General features: G+C 47.6%; 1 protein-coding gene across 1 annotated transcript in view; it reads right to left on the bottom strand.

Annotated features, from left to right (window-relative positions):
- Positions 1–6,499, bottom strand: part of FLT1 (fms related receptor tyrosine kinase 1) — a 132,357-nt gene extending 125,858 nt beyond the window's left edge. Inside the window, exon 1 of the mRNA XM_078766147.1 lies at positions 6,324–6,499. Within this exon, the coding sequence (XP_078622273.1) occupies positions 6,324–6,456 (133 nt within the window). The 5' untranslated portion in view covers positions 6,457–6,499. The remainder of the gene's footprint in view (positions 1–6,323) is intronic.
- Positions 6,500–20,490: the final 13,991 nt, after the last annotated feature.

The raw sequence follows: 20,490 nt of genomic DNA, 5'->3' as shown, positions 1-20,490 counted from the left end.
TTGCCCCCCCCCCCAGCTCTCTCTGTGCTCTGTCCCCCAAATATTCCTACAGGTCGCACAACATCTGCCATCAACCCTCTTATGGTTAAACTGCCAAAATCAAGACTCTCTGCTCATCTTCACTCTTTCATTCCCATTTTCTCCCACCTCTGGAACAAACTCCCTCACTCTCTTCAATCCCATTCATCCCTCCAGGTCTTTAAAACAGCTGTTCGCCACCATCTCTTATCTTCCCCCATCCAAAACCTTGATCTTTTCTACCCCCACTTATTTCACCCCAGATCCACTTTTTTGAAATAACTTCGTTCCTGGAAGTCTTATAGTGGGGCGGCTTAGCCCAAATATTCAAAAGAATTGTGCATTTTGTGATACAAGCACCAAATTTGGCACACTAGTAGACTATCATATTATGAAAAGATCTGGATATTGGGCCATCTCAGATTCAGAGATTTGATTTTTGCAAGATTTGCAGATTTTGCAAGCTGAGATTGCAACGCCAGGGACGGCCGACTCCTTCCTACGAGCTGCCCACGTCACCCGCACAAGAAGAGCTCATCAAATCACTGCAGCGGCACTGCACATCCTGCAACACCGTGCGTATGAACGCCACTGTATGACATATGCTGATGATGCAGAAGCCCTGCCTGAGTTCGAAGACTGGTGTCACCAGAGAGGAGAAGACATTCCCAACTTTCAGTACTGGGCAACTGTGCTGGAACTAGAGATGTTGGTACTGGTCTACGTGCGTTCTCTGCGGCAGGCTTCATTCACGACGTACCTCGATGCCCTGACGGAACTGGTCCCATGGTTCCATGCCTTAGACCACACACACTATGCCAGGTGGGTCCCTGTTCACCTGAGGGACACGGTTGCACTCCCAATGAAGCACCCAGATGTAGCCAGAGAATTCAGGGCTGGCAACTTCACTGTACAGAAGACGAAGAAGGTGTTCTCTTCGATCCCAATCGAATCGAAATCTTGCAAAAATCAAATCTCTGAATCTGAGATGGCCCAATATCCAGATCTTTTCATAATATGATAGTCTACTAGTGTACCAAATTTGGTGCTTGTATCACAAAATGCACAACAGGTTTGCTATGCTGCTACACTATTAGCAGTGTCCATGTGTTTTTACCTCTCCCACCCCCCCTTACCATGCCTCCTCCCCCCAAGCCCTCTCCCTCCCACAGATCTCCCGATGTCCCTGCTCTCCATCTTGTTCACCCGCTCCCTTTATGTTATGTTTTATGTGTCAGTTTGTCTTTTTGTGATCAATGTTAGCTCTTACACGAGCCTCGATCTTGTATACAAAAATAATAATAATAATAATTACTTGCTACCCCGCACACGAAGTGAAAAGCGAAGTTAAGCAATTGGTTCACTTTGTGTGTCTGTCTGCTTAATTTCAATTGAATGTTGTATTTTGAACATGAATCTGTCCACCAACCTGCAGTTCAAGGGTACTTTGGCTCTGAATGTTGGCAAATTGTACAAAATCTTGTCCCGAGCGTGCATGTGCACTGAAGAGTAAGGGAATTAATTGTTCTAGTCTGTCTGTCTGGCAATCAAACAGAATTGAAAATCATTCCAAACAGGAAACTTAGTTTGTTTAGGGATGTCATAAAGGACACAAACAACAGGTACGAAGAGCTAATCTAACGTGTTATATAAGATCGGGTTAAAGATGGTGCTTCAACGATGGTAAACCTCCGGGAAAAAAATTGTTTGCTTTTCTACAGCCTTCAAACCCTTCATTTTATTTCAATTGAATAAAATGCTTGAACATCGGAACACAAATCGCTTCTTGCCACCTACAAAAACGTCGTTTTGCAGTACTTTGACAAAATATTACGCCATCAGGGAGTGGGGGTGGAGGGAGGGGAGGAGGGGAGTCAAGGGGAGGGAGAATATCGAGATGCAAAGAAAATCACGGCTCGTAGGAAATAGAGATCGTGCTCAAAAACGCAAAGCAAGAGTTGAAAATCATCTTTCCATGTCTTTTTCTCAAGACTGCGTGGGGTAAGGTGTTCTATGTACTCTCTAGTTTGAAGTTTGTTTCCTTCGTAGCAATTTTCGGAGAAAATCTCAAAATGGTGTTTGCATGTGCACTTTAGGTTATGGACATATCCGCTCATGGCGAGCATGACGTGGTAATGTGGTCAAGACACTGCAAAGATGTGGGGTGAGGGGGGGGGTGGGGGGCAAATGGAGCGGCAGGAAAACTGATCATTGGCAAACGGTCACATTTGCGTTCGCGTCATTTCTACCGCAATCAGAGCATGCCTGATGGACACGCCATCTCGGAGATCCAGAATATTACACTTGGAACAACTGGGGGAAACCTGAGATTCAATGCAGCAAAGGAAATACCATCAAATACAAACGGTCCATGACCGCAACACAACTCCGCAACTGCTATTCTCAGATGCTCTGCCTCTGGCAACTCGCACTCTGCGACTCCAAGCCGGTGCTCAGTGGCAAACTCAACAACTGGGATCTTGCAACTGAGGTGTTGGGGTCTTACGACTTGGAGCGGAGTTTAAACCATCAACAAAACAACATCAGCAGTCCACACCGCATTAGCAAATTGGTCTTCAGTGCAGGGGCAGCCTTAGTGATGCCAGGGCCGCAGACAAGAATTCAATGATTCCCAATCTCCCTCCACTGATTAGAAAGCACTGAATCCTTCCAACGGATGTTGCAATAAGGAACTTCCATTTTAATCTTGGATATAATAAATTCATTTTAAGAGCACCAGGCAGTAAACAAGCATTATTGTAAACACAACGGATCAATTATTGTGAAACTTGTGGAATTGTGTGCATCAGTCGACATTCTGAACTATTTTTGGGTGCATCAGTCCACATTCTGAATCATGTCCTGATGACGGGTCCACTGCTTCCTGCACGAAGTCTTGACTTTTAAAGTAAGACAAAAGATTCGGTGGACACTGCTTTAACTGGTTCTCCTCTCCTCCCTTATATATTTTACGCTTTTCAGCTCCGCTAGGATAGGGTCGCCTCATCATGGCTAGTTAGCTCTAGCTGCTTAGTAGTAGTAAAGGTTATTAATATGCATACCTCATCTAGCTAAGGAAAAAAAATAGGATTGCGGGTCTTAAAGCTCACCTGGATCAGGAGCAACGGTCACTCAAACCCCCCCACAGACCCCCTCAGATACTGATATTTTCAATGCCGTGAACAAACTTTGGTACATCATGGGTGATGAAGGTTGTGATCAAGTTTCATTGAAATCGTGTGTATAGATTCGGAGAAGAGAGCAAATACCTATTTTGGGGGGGGGGGCGGGGGTCAAAAACACTCCTGTAATCCCCCTTAATGAGCGCAGACTTTGAAGCGGGCAATACCTGTCATTACGCATCAGATATGAAGCTTGTGGCCAAGTTTCATCAAATTGTGAGTGTACTTTGAGGAGAGAGCACATACTTATTTGGGGGGGGGGGGGTCAAACACCCCCATCACCACCCATAATCCCCATTAATGAGCGCAGACTTTGAAGCGGGCAATACCTGTCATTACGCATCAGATATTAAGCTTGTGGCCAAGTTTCATCAAATTGTGAGTGTACTTTGAGGAAAGAGCACATACTTATTTGGGGGGGGGGGGTCAAACACCCCCATCACCACCCGTAATCCCCATTAATGAGCGCAGATTTTGATGCGGTCAATACCTGTCATTACGCATCACATATTAAGCTTGTGGTGAACTTTCATCAAAATCGTGTGTGTAGTTTCGGAGAAGAGAGCAAATACCTATTTTGGGGGTCAAAACTCCTCCTCCCCCCCCCCCCTTCCAGACCTCTTCAATAAGCGCAAGTTTTAAATGCTGCCAATACACCTTCGTCAGGCATCAGATATGCAGATTGTGGCCAAGTGTTTCGTTCAAGCGATAATGACTGGAGTGTTTACAGACTCACTCACTCACTGACTCACTGACCTATGGGCACTGCTCGATCGCATCCCACCGGACTAAAGTTCAGGTGAGCTAAAAATGAATAAAAATGAAACGTGAGTCGAATAGCTCATTATGATAGGCAAGGTATGGGTCCATCATATCTGTTTTATGATAGGCAAGGTATGGGTCCATCATATCTGTTTTATGATAGGCAAGGTATGGGTCCATCATATCTGTTTTATGATAGGCAAGGTATGGGTCCATCATATCTGTTTTTATGAATTTCTTGTTATCAGAGGAAATTTGCATCAATTTTATGCATGTTTAGACATTTATTTTCAGTAATTCCATGAAATATAAATAATGTAATGAGTTGTTCAATCAAAAGACCGTGAAGCTGCTCTACTACAGCCCGCGATCCCTCCGACCCTCCACCCGGTATGTCGGGCCCCCTGCAATTGCCTGGGTCGCCCCATGGTTAAGACCACCCCGGCTTCAGTGTAACCACCAGATTAAATCCTTAAAAAATAAGATACGCACCGCGATATTTATCAATACCTACAATAGGCAGTAACAAAATCAGAAAAAGTAAACCATGTCACCACTTAATTATTATTCTCACATAGTAGAGTAAACCCTTTGAACCAATAAAGGAATGAAGAAGAACCACGTATTGTACAGGGCGGCCTGAAAGTCGCTTTACCCCTGATAAATTTCCTGCACCTCCTCCATCCACCCGTCATCTCCGCCCCTCCCCTCCATCCACCCATCGTCTTCGCCCCTCCCCTCCATCCGCCCATCGTCTCCGCCCCTCCCTTCCATCCGCCCATCGTCTTCGCACCTCCCCTCCATCCGCCCATCGTCTCCGCCCCTCCCTTCCATCCGCCCATCGTCTTCGCACCTCCCCTCCATCCGCCCGTCGTCTCCACCCCTCCCCTCCATCCGCCCATCGTCTCCGCCCCTCCCTTCCCCTTCCCTCCACCCGCCCGCTATGTCATGCAACACTTACCCAGGAGAATGATGGAGCGTATACAGATACATTGACCGATTAATTATTGTGAGTACTGTTGTGTAAACTAAAACCTGTATATTAAATGACTAATATATTAAAGAACGAATGCTTTAATGAGGGGAGGTAAAGCGACTTTCAGGCCGCCCTGTCGGCCTACATTAAGAGCGTGAAGAAGAACCGCAAGGATTTCTAAGCACCGCCATAAGAACCGCATTTGGGGGCCAACGATGAACGAGGGACGTTCACAAAGTTCTCGGAACAACACACAGCACGTATTACTCCCAATACTCCAAGAAACGCCAACGTTTTTTGTTTTTTTTTCAACATGTTAGTAAGAATAATTAGCTGTAGTAAAAAAAAACATTTTTTATGCATGTTAGACGAGGGAAAAAAACATTTTTTATGCATGTTAGACGAGGGAAAAAAACATTTTTTATGCATGTTAGACGAGGGAAAAAAACATTTTTTTTACTATATGTGAGGTATTGTAGTTATCTTGTCAGAGAGTACATTTTGACCAAAGCTCGTATTGTAGGAAAAGTTAAAGTTCCTCTCGTTCAAGTTCCTCAGCTGGAAGATTCGGCGGCGACGCCACGCACGAAGGGAAGGGAAGGCGGCAGGTCGAGGCCGTCGCGTGCACTTTCCCGCTCTGCGCCTCCGCGTTCCCTCACAGCGCGTCTCGCGATCCACGCCTTGTCTCCTCATTGCGCATGCGTTCCTCGTGCACCTCAAATCGATGTCGCTTCTCTCTCTCTCTCTCTCTATATATATATATATTATCTCACTTTGAGTATCATAAGCAGAATCAATTCAGAAGATTCTCTCAACTTTGAAAGGGTCCATTGGTGTTGTTTGACTGTTGTCTCAGTCTCAGTGTAGTACAACTTTAAGGAATTATTCAGATGTCCCTCTCTCTCTGCTCGTGAAAAGTATTATTTATTTAATCTAGCCGTTTTAAAACGACACTGGTAGACAGACCGTGGAACTGCGTACCGAGTCCGGATTCTGATCCAACTACAACGGCCATTAGGAGGCGCTGCATTGCGGAGCACGCAGTCATCCGGAGGGGATGTTAAATATCCCATCAACTTTCAGGTGAAGTAAATATTTGAACTTCGCATTGGACGAGGATTGTGTTTAACGCCATTGGCATTGTCCAAGTTGGAGCCTTCCTGGTCTCCTACTGTCACGGTCCCCGGAGATCACGACATCAGATCCTACCTACAGCGGCCCCATCACGTGTCCTCGCCGGTTTAAAGTTATAAATATTATTTAGATATATATATATATATATATATATATATATACACACACACACACACACACACACACACACACGTCATTGAACAAAGAACGAAAAAGCGCTTCACCTGTTCGCGCACACCTCACTCACTCACCTGCACGCGGACATCCCAGGAACGCGAGCGCCAGAACAAACAGAAGCGGCAAGCAGAGCGGTCTGCGTTCGTACATCGCGGCCTCACGAGCTCCGTGCACCGCACTTCGAGTACAGCCGCCCTCGCTCCTCATGGGTACAAACAGTGAACGCTCGACCCGCCAGGGACGAGGACAATGCGCGCACGATCTCCCGTCGGGGATGGGTTCGTGTTGATCATGAATATGCATAAGGGCGTAGCCAATGCAGCGGAGAGCGCGCATCGAACACGTGCGCATGGGGCGGGAACTGGGCGAGTGGAGGGAGGAGTCAGAAAACCCGGCCACGCCCTCCCTCGTTCGCCTCCGAATTTAGCGATTTAGCGTAAAATACCGCACATCTCGTGCCGAACACGTATTTAATGAGACTATTAGAGTATACTTGGATTGAAATAAAATTATTTACTTCCAGAAAACCGTGTTAGATCAAAAAAAAAGTGTATTCCCGAGTTCCTGCCGTATGGGATCAAGAACTTTAAAAAGCCCAGATAATGATTTATTGACAGTGACCTTTCGAACAACTACAATACGAGCGTTATAAATTAATACAATACCATATGATGATTATACTCTGACGGGTAATTTCAGATATCAACGGTCCAATCTGGTCGGTTCGAGGAACGCGTGGGAATTCCCCGCAATGCTTGGAAGACCAAGACCTTTCTCTCTTTCTCTCTCTCTCTGTCGTGTTATGAGACGAGACCTTCACGACGGTCGATGCGTGCTTGCTTTAGGGTCGCGATTGCCCGCGAATGAAAGGATTTCTCAAACAAACGTTGTTAATTGTAACGGATTACCCGTGAAGGTGTCAAGCGGCGCAAATTTCATCAATAACGGCTTCTGGCAGGCGCGACCCCTCGACCCCGGCGCAGCAGAGGTATCGAGAGCAAAAGGGGCGAAACAAGTATATATATCGCCAAGAGGAAATGCCTTACTTTTTATCGGAACTATTTCACCTTTCGAGAGTTTTAGAAACTCGATTGTGTTTTCATGACGACAGAGTTTGTGAGGTAACGTGCGAATTTATCACGATCCGTTCGTATACCTTCGTTGACACCAAAACCGACGTAGGATCTGGTCTTACCATGCACGAATGTGGTAAATTTATTATGGGTTAAAAAAACGAAGGTAAAGTCAAATAATATTTCGTGCAGCTTTACCTCATACAGATTACAGGTGAAGGTAATCCGATTGGTGTTTCGAGCACGGTAATCTCCACACGTGTAATCTCTAAACCATCGGGAGATTAAATGGTTATTCATTCAGAGAACAACGAGTTCTCAGGTGGATGTTACATCGCTGACTTAATGTTTAAACGGGAAAATTACAATTGCCTCGAGGATATACACCGCCCGAAACGCGATGACAAATTCGAGTGCATTTCTCCACACCCCCTACTCCACCCCCCTCCGCCTCCCTCTGCGTCATCTATACGTCGTGACGTAATCAGCCACCGAATCTTGGGCGAAAGTCCCACGACCCTCTCACGTTTATATAATTATTCACTAATAATCGAGGCATTTAGCATTCATACTACATGTACCTCCAATATATAATACTAGATCATGTCAACCGCTGAATTATTAATGGTTCTTTGCCATTACCAATAATTCTGCGCTACAATAAATTGTATATTATTTACTCATATAATTGTGTGCTTTTGTTGAGTTTGTTATTCTGGGGTACTTCCTCTCCCGGTGCACTGTTCAAATTTCAATGCAGCTCCTCTTGCAAGCAACTGAACCTGGCTTGTGGTTATTTGTGTACGTGCTCTTCCCGTGGTTGCTCGGTCCCAAAGGCCTCACCTTGCTCGGTCCCAATCTATCGCAGACCATTCCCACGACCAGCATGGCTAACCTGTCCGGCATTGAACCACCTAGAATGGACTGCCAGCCCCAGAACTTCCCTCCTCATTCGCCGCTTTTAAGCAGTATGATGAACTCGTACTCAGGGGACCTCTCGCTGGAATGAGCCCAGAGGAGCAAGTAACCTACATCCTACTGTGGGTAGGACAGCAAGGCCTCCACATGTCCAATTACTGAATTAGTGGGACATGTCTGACGATGATCGCAAACGACCCAATAAAATATGGGAGAAGTTCACAACACATCTAGAGCCGAGGACCAATTTCCGACTCAATCGTTTCCACCTACAGAAGTATAAGCATTTACCTGCTGAATCTATCAATGAATTCATGACTAGATTATGGCTACACGCTCAAAAGTGCAGATTCGACACCACTAAAGAGCTAGAAGACCGTCCAATTGAACAGTTAATAATCGGCACCAGGCACAAGAGAGTCCAAGAAACATTGCTAAGCAAGGACGAAACCCTCACATTGGACAATGCGGTGGACCTGGCTCGTACTGAAGAGGCCACCCGGGCCTACCTGGAACAATTCTCTAATGACACTGTGGTTTATTTTGTCCAGCGGTCCAATGGTCAAAAGGATCATTGCCGATGGTGTGGTGGGGATCACTCCAGGGCCCCACAACCAAGTGCCCAGCTTCGGGATCCACATGTGATGCATGCAGCAAGCGGGGACACTAGAAAGCAGTCTGCAAATCCACCCAGCGACAGCGCGCACCCAGTAGAATTCGACAGCAGCGCAGAGGCCCCTCACAAAGATCCAGCATTCTGGACCGTTGGATGCACTCTGTCACCGGGCAACCTGCACGCGCTCCAGCCTCCCCTACTCTGGAGGAAGGGTTTGAGACTGACATTCGATATTGTGTGGGCTGCTTCTGTTGGCCTTGCTCCGAGGGAAGAGCGGGATGAAGTATTTGCCATCATAGACATCTAAATGGACAACCGTCCCAACACTCCAGCCACTCTCAAAGCCAAGATAGACACAGTTGCTCAGAGAAATGTTTTACCACTCAGAATATTCAGAAGAATGCTCCCAGGCAAGCTCGACTCTCACGGCTTTCCCCAGGATGGTGCAACTATTCCCAAGAAGACTACCCTCCATGCATATGGGGGATATAACATACTTCACTTCAGGGCTGTATGTATGCCCTGCTCATATCAGGGCAGAACAGCCGATGCTGAGTTTTATGTCACAGTCTGATGACTCAGCCATATTAGGCCTACCTACATCATCCGCCCTACGGTGGTGCTCAACTACTCTGTGAAGGACAATGACAAATCACAGCACCTACCAGTCACATCCAACAATGACCTATGTAAGCTTTACCTGACCGATTCGAAAGGATTGGTCATTTCAAGGGGAAGTTACACACCACCACCGATAATTCCATACCTCCAGCTATACACGCACCTCGCCACTGTCCCATACGCATGCGGGAGGAAGTGAAGCGTGAGCTCGACGAGATGGAAAACCTCGGCGTCATCACCACAGTGACTGAACCTTATGTCTGGGTATCTAGCCCAGTCTACACAAGGAAACCTAATGATCAGCTCCGGATATGCCTTGACCCGAAGGACCTCAACAAGGCCATCAAAAGGCCCCACTATCATACCCCAACGCTGGAGGAAATTACACCAAATTTCCACAATTCATCGGTATTCTCTAAGTTGTATGCGCGGCATGGATACTGGTCGATTGAGCTGGACGATGAATCCAGCATGCTCACGTGCTTCAACAGCCAGTTCGGCCGTTATCGCTTCCTCAGGCTGCCATTCAGTCTCAACATGAGCCAGAACGCATTCCAACATAAAATAGACGAGATACTGGAGCACTGCTGAGGTGCAGAAGGCATTGCTGATGACATTATCGGCCATGGCCGGACTAATGAGGAACATGACATTAACCTCCATCGCCTCATGACCACCACCCGTGAATATGGTCTTGTCTTTAACCTAAACAAATGTGAAATTAAAAGGCCAATTGTGAAGTTTTTTGGCCTGATCCTTGATTCAAATGGACTCCACCCGGACCCTGGTAGAGTTGAGGCGATCGGCAAATTGAAGGCACCCACTGTCACAGAACTACAACAGTTCCTTGGCATTGCGACCTGCATGGCATCATTCGTACCGCATCTCTCAGAACAAGCTAAACCACTTAGGGAACTCCTAAAAAACGGTGCTATCTTCGAATGAACTTCGTCACACCAACGAACATTTGACTCGATCAAAAAACTACTCTGTCGCCAGGTGACGCTCAGCTACTTTGATCCACACAGCGCGACTGTCATACAGGAGGACGCATCTATGCATGGACTCGGCGCCACTCTATGCCAGAATGGCAGGCCCATGGCATTCGCTTCAAGGACTCTCGGTGACGCTGAAACCAGCTAAGCCAACATCGAACGTGAGCTACTTGCAGTAGTCTATGGGTGCAAGAGGTTCCACACATACGCCTACAGAGTGTCACTTCACTGTGGAATCCGACCATAATCCATTAGAAATTATTCACCTCAAGAACCTCTCAGCAGAACCTCAGCGACTTCAACACCTACTTCTCCGCATTTTACCTTATGACCTGACCATTGTGTACGTCCCAGGAAAGGACATGCTGCTGGCCGATGTGCTGTCTCGCCAACCATGTGAGAACCATGTTGACACCCCTGACACTGGTGTATCCATCAGTCTTGTCCAGTTTTCTGCCGATAAGCTTGCAGAATTACGCCAGTCTACGCACATGGATGAGGAATTGCAGCAATTGAAACGCATCATTATCAATGGATGGCCGGATCGACGTATGTCCGTACCTCATCAGCTTCAGCAATACTGGGCCTATAGAGATGAACAAGCCAACGAGGATGGGCTCATTATGAAAGGTGAACGCATTGTCATACCACGGTTGCTGCAGCGTGAAATCCTCTCCTGCTTACATGAAGCTCACCAAGGAGCTGATAAAACAAAGCTCCGTGCCAAGACATGTGTCTTTTGGAATGACATCAACAACAACAACAACAACATGCATTTTAAGGCCATTTTCTCTGCTAGAGCGGGGATTAGCCTTGCAGTCCCCATGACAATCTTCTCCATTTTGCCCTATTTTCTGCATCTCTCCTTGTTAACCCCCTTGCCCGCATTTCTTCTTCCACCATCTTTAGCCAAGTCTTTTTTGGTCTTCCCCATCCTCTACTTCCTTCTACATTCATTTCCATCACTCTTCTCAACCAGTCACTTTCATCCTTCCTCAACGCGTGACCAAACCATCTCAACCTGTTCCTCTTCACAGCATCAATCATAGGCTCTATTCCCATCATCTTTCACAATTCATCATTTGTCTTCCTCTCTCTCAACGATACTCCGCACATCCACCGAACCATTCGCATTTCCACCCTTTCCAGCCTTCGTTGCTGCCCTACGTTCATTACCCATGTCTCGCTCCCATAAATCATAACACTTCTCACACATGCAGCATACACCTTTCCCTTCAGCTTCAACGACACTCCACTCCTCATCAGCACGCCACTCAGTTCCTGAAACTTCTTCCATGCACATCTCACTCCAGCAACCGTTGCCGAGTGTGATCCACCTTCTCCATTCAGCATGTCTCCGAGGTAAGAAAATGTTTTCACACCTTCCAGCTTCACGCCGTCTCCAAGATCCAACTCAACATTTCTTCCATCTGCAGCTCCCTCTGTGCACACCTTACATTTGAATGTAGCTGCCACACTGGTTAATGACCCTCTCAGACCACTACATTTTTGATGAACCCACTCAGCGCACATTGTACATTGAATGGAGTTCACTCTGACACCCTTCCTACACACAGCACATGGCCACTTCCCAGTTCTTTCCACCTCACCACATGCTTTACCACTTGCCATCACCTTCGTCTTTCCGATATTCACCTTCAGACCTTTTGTCTCCATACATTCCTTCCACTTGTTCATCTTTTCCTTCAGTCCATCCATACTTTCCACAATCAACACCAGATCATCTGCATAAAACAACTCCCACGGTAAACCCTCCTTTACGTTCTGAGCCAGCACCTCCATCACAGCTACAAATAGTAGTGGACTTAGTACCGACCCCTGATGCACTCCCACCTTCACCTCAAACTCACCACTGTTCCCGTCCTTCGTCCTTACAGCTGTGCGTGCTCTTTTGTACATTGCCATCACTACTCTGATCAACCATTCCTCCACTCCTAACTTCCTCAATGCCCATGTCAATACTTTGCGTGGAACCCTATCGAATGCTTTCTCCAGATCAACAAACCCAAGAAACAACTTCTTCCTCTTCTCCATGTACTTCTCCTGCAACTGCCTCACAATAAAAAGCACGTCTGTCGTTCCTCTTCCTGGCATAAATCCAAACTGCATTTCATCGATCTTCACTTTCTTCCTTATCCTCCTCTCCAACACCCTTTCCAATACCTTCATTCCATGCTCCAATAACTTTATCGCTCGGGACGAGCCACACTCCAGAGGGTCACCTTTCCCCTTGTATAGAGGGACGAGGGTACTCAGTTTCCAATCCACTGGAATGCGACCTTCTTTCACCACCAGATTACAGATCTCTGCCATTCTCTTCACACCCCAACTTCCTGCTGCCTTCAACATATCTCCCACAACTCCCGTCGGCCCTCCCGCTTTTCTACTCTTCATTGCTTTTATCGCTTCCTCAACTTCCTTCTCAGTTATCTTCTCTGCCGATCCTAAAACTGGGTTACTCTCTATGTTGCCATCCCATTCATTCTCTGCATTCAACAGCATTTCCATATATCTCTTCCATCTTCCTTTAATTCCATCTGGGTCCACAATGATTTGTCCCACTTCATCCTTCAAGCAATTCACCCACATCACATCACACCTCTCTTTCGATATCTGCTTTGCAATCCTGAATACCGCTCTCTGACCCTCTTCCGAATCCAAGCGTTCTCCGAACATTTTCCTACATGCCTCCTGCGCCTTTGCTACCTCTTTCTTTGCAGCCTTCTTGGCTGCCTTACAACTTTCATGCTCTGCTTTTTCTGCTCCCGTACCCTTCGCCTTCTGCCACTTCTTGAACTTCTTCCTCTTCTCGTCAATCCTCTTTCCAACTTCATCATCCCACCGTGCATGTTTCCGAGTGCCTCGGTGGTCCTTTTGTCCATCCACATACCTCACCAACGGCTCCCAACAGACTATCTTTCATTGACATCCAACCACTTTCAAAGCTCAACCACATCATCCTCTACCATACTCACCCTCTCTTTTATTGCCTCCCTCACCTTTCACCCTTATGTCGCAGACAACCAAGTGGTGCTGTGAAACAGCCTCCTCCCCCGGGATCACCTTTTTGTCCCGGAGGTGCCCCCTATCTCGCCTACGCACCATCAGGTAGTCAATGGTTGTCGTCGACCCACCTGACGTGTATGTAACAAGCTTATTATCTTCTTTCTGGAACTGAATATTACAAATCAACAAACCAGCTCCGTCAGCAAACTCCAAAATCCTTTCACCTTCTCCATTTCTCACACCATATCCGTAACCCCCATGAACTCCGTCAAAACCGTCCATACTCCGTCCCACATGTCCATTTAGGTCTCCTCCCACCACAACAACTTCCTCATCTTTCACGTTTTCCATCAGCTTCTCTATTGCACGCCAGAACTTGTCCTTCTCTTCATCGCTCCGACCAACCTGCGGAGCATATCCCGAGATGACGTTCACCAAGAGCTTTCCAATCATCATTTTCACCATCATCAACCTTTCACTCACTCTAGTCACACTCACCACACTGTCTACAAACTCCTCAGAAAACAGGACACCAACACCATTCACGCCTTCCAGGCACCCTTGCCACACAAACTTGTATTTCTGTCCCTGCCTACCCTTCACCATTCTCACACCACTTCCCTTCCATCTTGTCTCCTGCACACAACATATGTCCACTCGTCTTCTGACCAATACTTCCACCACTTCTCCTGATCTCCCTGTCATTGTCCCGACATTCCATGTCCCAAACCTCAGAAACCGATCTCCACGTGGGGCATCAGACGTTTCGTCGTCATAAATGGAGTGATTTCCACCCTTGCTTCGATCGGGTCCCCACCTTGATTTTTGACGAGAGGGGGTGAGGTCCCCCACGGGGTACTTCGGGCTGTACCCTACCCATATGTCATTGTAATTGTCATGGTTCCCTTTTTGAGGCAATGTTTTATGGCCGGATGCCCTTCCTGACGTCAACCCTTTTAGTCGTCTCTTACGACACGCAGGGATACGGTGTACCTATTCTAAACCGGGGTACACACCGGGAGCATCATGACTGACTCTCCAAACAATAACATTGTTAATCTCCAAACAATAACAATAACATTACATCATGACTGACTCCAAACAAGAACATTCCCACCGGTCAGCATACACGTTCTGGCCGTTTGGTCAAACTACCACCCCGCCATGATGTGTGTGTAGTCTGTACGGGGCATTGGCTCTTTGTCCTTTTTGATCATCATGCTTCTTTTTAGAAGAAGGGGGATGTCAACCACTGAATTATTAATGGATCTTTGCCATTACCAATAATTCTGCGCTACAATAACTTGTATATTTATTTGCTCATATAATTATGTGCTTAAGTTGAGTTTATTATACACATGATTTTCGGGGTACTTCCTCTTCCGGTGCATTGTTCAATACAGCTCCTCTTGCAAACAACCGTACCTGGCTCGTGGTTATTTGTGTGTACGTGCTCTTCCCGTGGTTATTACCTCACCTTGCTCGGTCCCAATCTTTCACAGACCATTGCAGGTGAATATAACTTGCAGACGCAAACGATGGTGAAACTTGATTTTTGTTTACCGTATATTTGTTGTCTTTAAAAAAAATACACTCATATAAATAAATATTATAACTTCATGATAAAGGTTATCTGTTCTTATTACATATGGTTATCTATATATAACGGCTGTTTTACTCAGGGGTTCTCCTCCAGAATGTCAGAACCACCATGGGTGAGAGAAATGAATTACCTGAATTTAGAGCAGACAGGTCACGTGACGCAGAAAATCACCCGCAAGTGAAGAAGGAGGCGGGTGTGTTGGTGGCTCCATGCCAGCCATAGACCCTTAACAGGAAATCCGCACAGGCTAAGCCGTTTCCTCCTGGAGCCACCAACAATACGATACAATGCTATTATCCCGACGATTTATGGGGCCAGACGATAAGAGAGACACGAAATCAGGCTGGACAATTTTGAGGTCTATCGTGAGGGCCGGAATGCACCCGAGGCGGATGTCTTTACAAGCTACAGGTTTAATAAGACTGACATGATCCTTCATTGTGGGTTTGTGCGTAGGATCTTCAACGATCTGTATTATTATCTATATAGGATATACTATATTATAGGATTCTCACTTCAAGATCTCTTGTTACCATGTATATCCATATAGGATACTCTATTACATGATTTTCCATTATAGGATTCTCCCTGATTTCATGTTACCATATATATCCATATAGGATACTCTATTATAGGATTCTTTATTATAGGATTGTCCCTGATATCATGTTACTATATATATCCATATAGGATACTCTATTATAGGATTTTCCATTATAGGATTCTCCCTGATTTCATGTTACCATGTATATCCATATAGGATACTCTATTACATGATTTTCCATTATAGGATTCTCCCTGATTTCATGTTACCATGTATATCCATACAGGATACTCTATTACAGGATACTCCATGAAAGCATTCTCCCTGATTTCATGTTACCATATATATCCATATAGGATACTCTATTATAGGATTCTTTATTATAGGATTGTCCCTGATATCATGTTACTATATATATCCATATAGGATACTCTATTATAGGATTCTCACTTCAAGATCTCATGTTACCATGTATATCCATATAGGATACTCTATTACATCATTTTCCATTGTAGGATTCTCCCTGATTTCATGTTACCATGTATATTCATATAGGATACTCTATTACAGGATACTCCATGATAGGATTCTTCCTGATTTCATGTTACCATATATATCCATATAGGATACTCTATTATAGGATTCTTTATTATAGGATTGTCCCTGATATCATGTTACTATATATATCCATATAGGATACTCTATTATAGGATTCTCACTTCAAGATCTTATGTTACCATGTATATCCATATAGGATACTCTATTATAGGATTCTCACTTCAAGATCTCATGTTACCATGTATATCCATATAGGATACTCTATTACATGATTTTCCATTATAGGATTCTCCCTAATTTCATGTTACCATGTATATCCATATAGGATGATCTATTACATGATTTTCCATTATAGGATTCTCCCTAATTTCATGTTACCATATATATCCATATAGGATACTCTATTACAGGATACTCCATGATAGGATTGTCCCTGATATCATGTTACTATATATATCCATATAGGATACTCTATTATAGGATTCTTTATTATAGGATTGTCCCTGATTTCATGTTACCATGTATATCCATATAGGATACTCTATTATAGGATTCTTTATTATAGGATTCTCCATAATTTCATGTTACCATGTATATCCATATAGGATGATCTATTACATGATTTTCCATTGTAGGATTCTCCCTAATTTCATGTTACCATATATATCCATATAGGATACTCTATTACAGGATACTCCATGATCGGATTCTCCCTGATTTCGTGTTACCATATATATCCATATAGGATACTCTATTGTAGGATTCTTTATTATAGGATTGTCCCTGATTTCATGTTACCATGTATATCCATATAGGATACTCTATTATAGGATTCTTTATTATAGGATTCTCCCTAATTTCATGTTACCATGTATATCCATATAGGATAATCTATTACATGATTTTCCATTATAGGATTCTCCCTAATTTCATGTTGCCATATATATCCATATAGGATACTCTATTACAGGATACTCCATGATAGGATTCTCCCTGATTTCATGTTTCCATATTGTTGTGGATATGAGGATTGTGTTTTTTACATTACATTTTTACATTTTACATTGTAAAATATCACCCTCCGTCCTCCAGTTGTGTATAAAGGTCAAAGTGCGTCCCGTAGTTAGGTCATATACAATCACGTTTAGCCAATCATAGATTCCCTGCTTGTTGGTAGTTATTTCCTTATTCTGTGTATTAGGCTAAGGCTTTGTCTTCCATTAATTGACACTCCATTGCACCGAATTCAAATAGATAGAGCCCCTTTTATTCCCAAAGCCCCGTTCCCAAAGCCTCTACTGCCAACTGCATTTGCCGCTATTACGGCATGGTCAGCTCGGGGAAGAAGGGCGTGCCCGCCTATCGTCATCAAGGGTGGAGCCAGAGAGCCCGTGCCCACCAATCAGGGCCGAGGCGAGCTCACCGATGGGCATGTCCTGGAGGCCGGCGGCTTGATCGCCCGAGGCGTTATATAAGCGCGCGCGGAAGCCTTTGAGAGAAGTTCCAAGAAAGAGTTGCGCCAGAGACGGCAGGTGAGCGAGACGAGCCCAGACAGAGAGAGAAAAAGAGAAGCGAACTGGCAAGCCCGAGTGGAGGAACGTGAGAGAGACCGGAGCAGCTTTGGAGAGCGCACGGTGCACAGGAGGAGCTTCGCTGCGCAGTTTTGGAACCACGGCGGTTTTTGGCGATCGCAGCTCGAATCTTGACGGCGGCTGTCCGCTTCCAGCCCGACCGATCCCCGCTGAACCTTCCTCTCCCGCCAAGCCATCCACCTCCAGCGATTCGTTCCTGCCTTCATTTCCCCATTCGTGTGAGTCCGTCTTTGTTTGTTCTGTCCTGGGTATTAATTAAGACTGCATAGGTAAGCTAAGTTTCACTGTGTCCTTCTGGTCCGTCCCTCTTCTGCCTTTATTTTATTATCCTTCCTTCTCCTTGGTTTCTTTTGGTTGTAAATAGTAATAAATCCTATTCGTATTTCCTACCTCTTGTCCTCTTCTTCTTCACATCCGTCGTCTTTGTCTTTTCCAAATTGAATACCTGTGGCACGATTTGGCCAACGTTTCAGGATCGGGTTAGTCTTTGTTAACGGTTCGGGCCGCGGCTGCCATCCGCTCGGCAAATTACCATCTTATCTGCGGTCGCGAACGAAGCTGCTCACCGGCCTTTCCGGAGGCCGCGGTGCAGCTTCAGGGACCACGTCGGTCAGTGACAAGCGAGGGGACTAATCCCCCCTCAAAGGGGAACCATAGGCCGACATTGGGTTCCGTAACAATATATATCTATATAGGATACTGAAGGAACTGCGCTCCAACGCGAGTCGAAAGAATTGACGCGACCAAAGACGGAATTCGTCCGAGTTGCTTTATTGAAACAAAACAGCTCAGGTATTCTCACAAGCCCGTTTTTCGGGCAACAATATATATACACATTTATGTCGGGAAGTTTGCCCGGCAAAAGCTATACCGGGCATGCCCGGGTATCAAGGGCGAGCCTTGGAAAGGCGAGTCTGGACCTGCCCGGGCGTGTTTGGCTGCGGCCTGGCAAGTCGAGGCTGGGCGTGCCCGGGCACTCTGGGCGAGCACTGGAAAGGCGATAGCGGGCATGCCCGGACGCTCTGGGCGAGCCCTGGAAAGGCGATAGCGGGCATGCCCGGACGCTCTGGGCGTGCCCTGGAAAGGCGATAGCGGGCATGCCCGGACGCTCTGGGTGAGCCCTGGAAAGGCGATAGCGGGCATGCCCGGACGCTCTGGGCGAGCCCTGGAAAGGCGAGAGCGGGCATGCCCGGGAAAGACGAGACCGGGCGTGCCCGGGAGGTTCGGGCGTGCCCGGGAACAGTGAGTCCGGGCATGCCCGGGAGAGGCGCGTCTGGCCGTGTTCTGGCCGGTGCAAGGTGATTATGTACATCCAGCGGTAACCGCTACACACGCCCCTCCAGAATCGACCTGCACCGGCAGGGTCAATTTAAGGGGGGTCCGGATGACCCGGCCGAAGCGACCCCTGGAGGGTCGTGGGGAGGGGTCTGACGTGGTGGTGGGTGGTCAAGCGGGGGGAACTGTGGACGGGGGGCGGCCTCGCCGCGGAGGAAGGGCCAACCGTGGTGGTCGGTCGACGTCCATGTGCGCCGGTTTGAGGCGGTCCACAGAAATCCGGTCCGGCCGGCCGCCGAAGTCGACGATAAAAGACTTGTCGCCCCGTCGCAGGACCCGGAAGGGCCCGTCGTACGGTGGCCGGAGTGGCCCCCGGTGCGCGTCATGACGCACAAAGACGTACTCCGCTGTGCGAAGCGCCGGGGGGACGTAGGACTGGGGGCCACCGTGGCGGGACGTCGGCACGGGGGCAAATCGTCGGGCGGCCTCCTGGAGGTCCGAGCGCTGGCGAGCGGCGGACCAGGGACTGGTAGCGTCAGGCACGAATTCGCCCGGGACGCGGAGTGGCTGGCCGTAGACGAGCTCGGCGGCGGATGCCTGGAGGTCTTCCTTGGGGGCCGTGCAAAGGCCCAAATGGACCCACGGCAGCCGGTCGGCCCAACCGTCGTCCTGAAGGCCGGCCATGAGTGTGGCCTTCATGGAGCGGTGAAACCGCTCGCACAACCCATTGGCTTGGGGGTGGTAGGCCGTGGTGCGGTGCAGCGTGACCCCCAACGAACGGGCGACCGCGCCCCAAAGCTCAGACGTGAACTGTGGGCCGCGGTCGGACGAGATGTCCGCTGGTGCGCCGAAGTGCGCGACCCAGGTGGCGATGAACGCCTGCGCCACGTCGGCGGTGGTGGTGGAGGTGAGGGGCACGGCCTCCGGCCACCTGGTGGTCCTGTCCACCATGGTGAGCAGGTGGGTGAACCCCCGCGAGGGGGGCAGGGGACCCACCAGGTCCACGTGGACGTGGTCGAAACGCCGTTCAGGCACGGCGAAAGGTGCCAGCGGGGCCTGGGTGTGGCGGTGGACCTTGGCTCGCTGGCAGGCCGTGCAGGCGTTGGCCCAGTCGCGGATGTTTCGTCGAAGGCCGTGCCAGACGAAACGCGCCGACACCAGCTTCTGAGAAGCTTTCCGGCCCGGGTGAGAAAGGCCGTGGATGGAGGCGAAGATGCGGCGCTGCCAGGAAACGGGCACGATGGGGCGAGGCTGGCCCTGGGAGACGTCGCAGAGCAGGACGGTGCCCGCGAAGGGGATGTCGGCCAGGCGGAGGCCCGTGTCCGCCACGCGGAGTGCCTGCACCGAGGCGTCGGTGGTCTGGTCGGCCGCCATGAGCGTGAAGTCCACGCCGAGGTGGACCGCGTTCACGCTGGCCCG

Source organism: Myxine glutinosa, chromosome 12 (assembly GCF_964187855.1).
Source record: "Myxine glutinosa chromosome 12, kmMyxGlut1.1, whole genome shotgun sequence".
Lineage (NCBI taxonomy): Eukaryota > Metazoa > Chordata > Myxini > Myxiniformes > Myxinidae > Myxine > Myxine glutinosa.
Note: the sequence above shows the minus strand (reverse complement) of the source record. Positions and strands in the feature narration are given on the sequence as shown.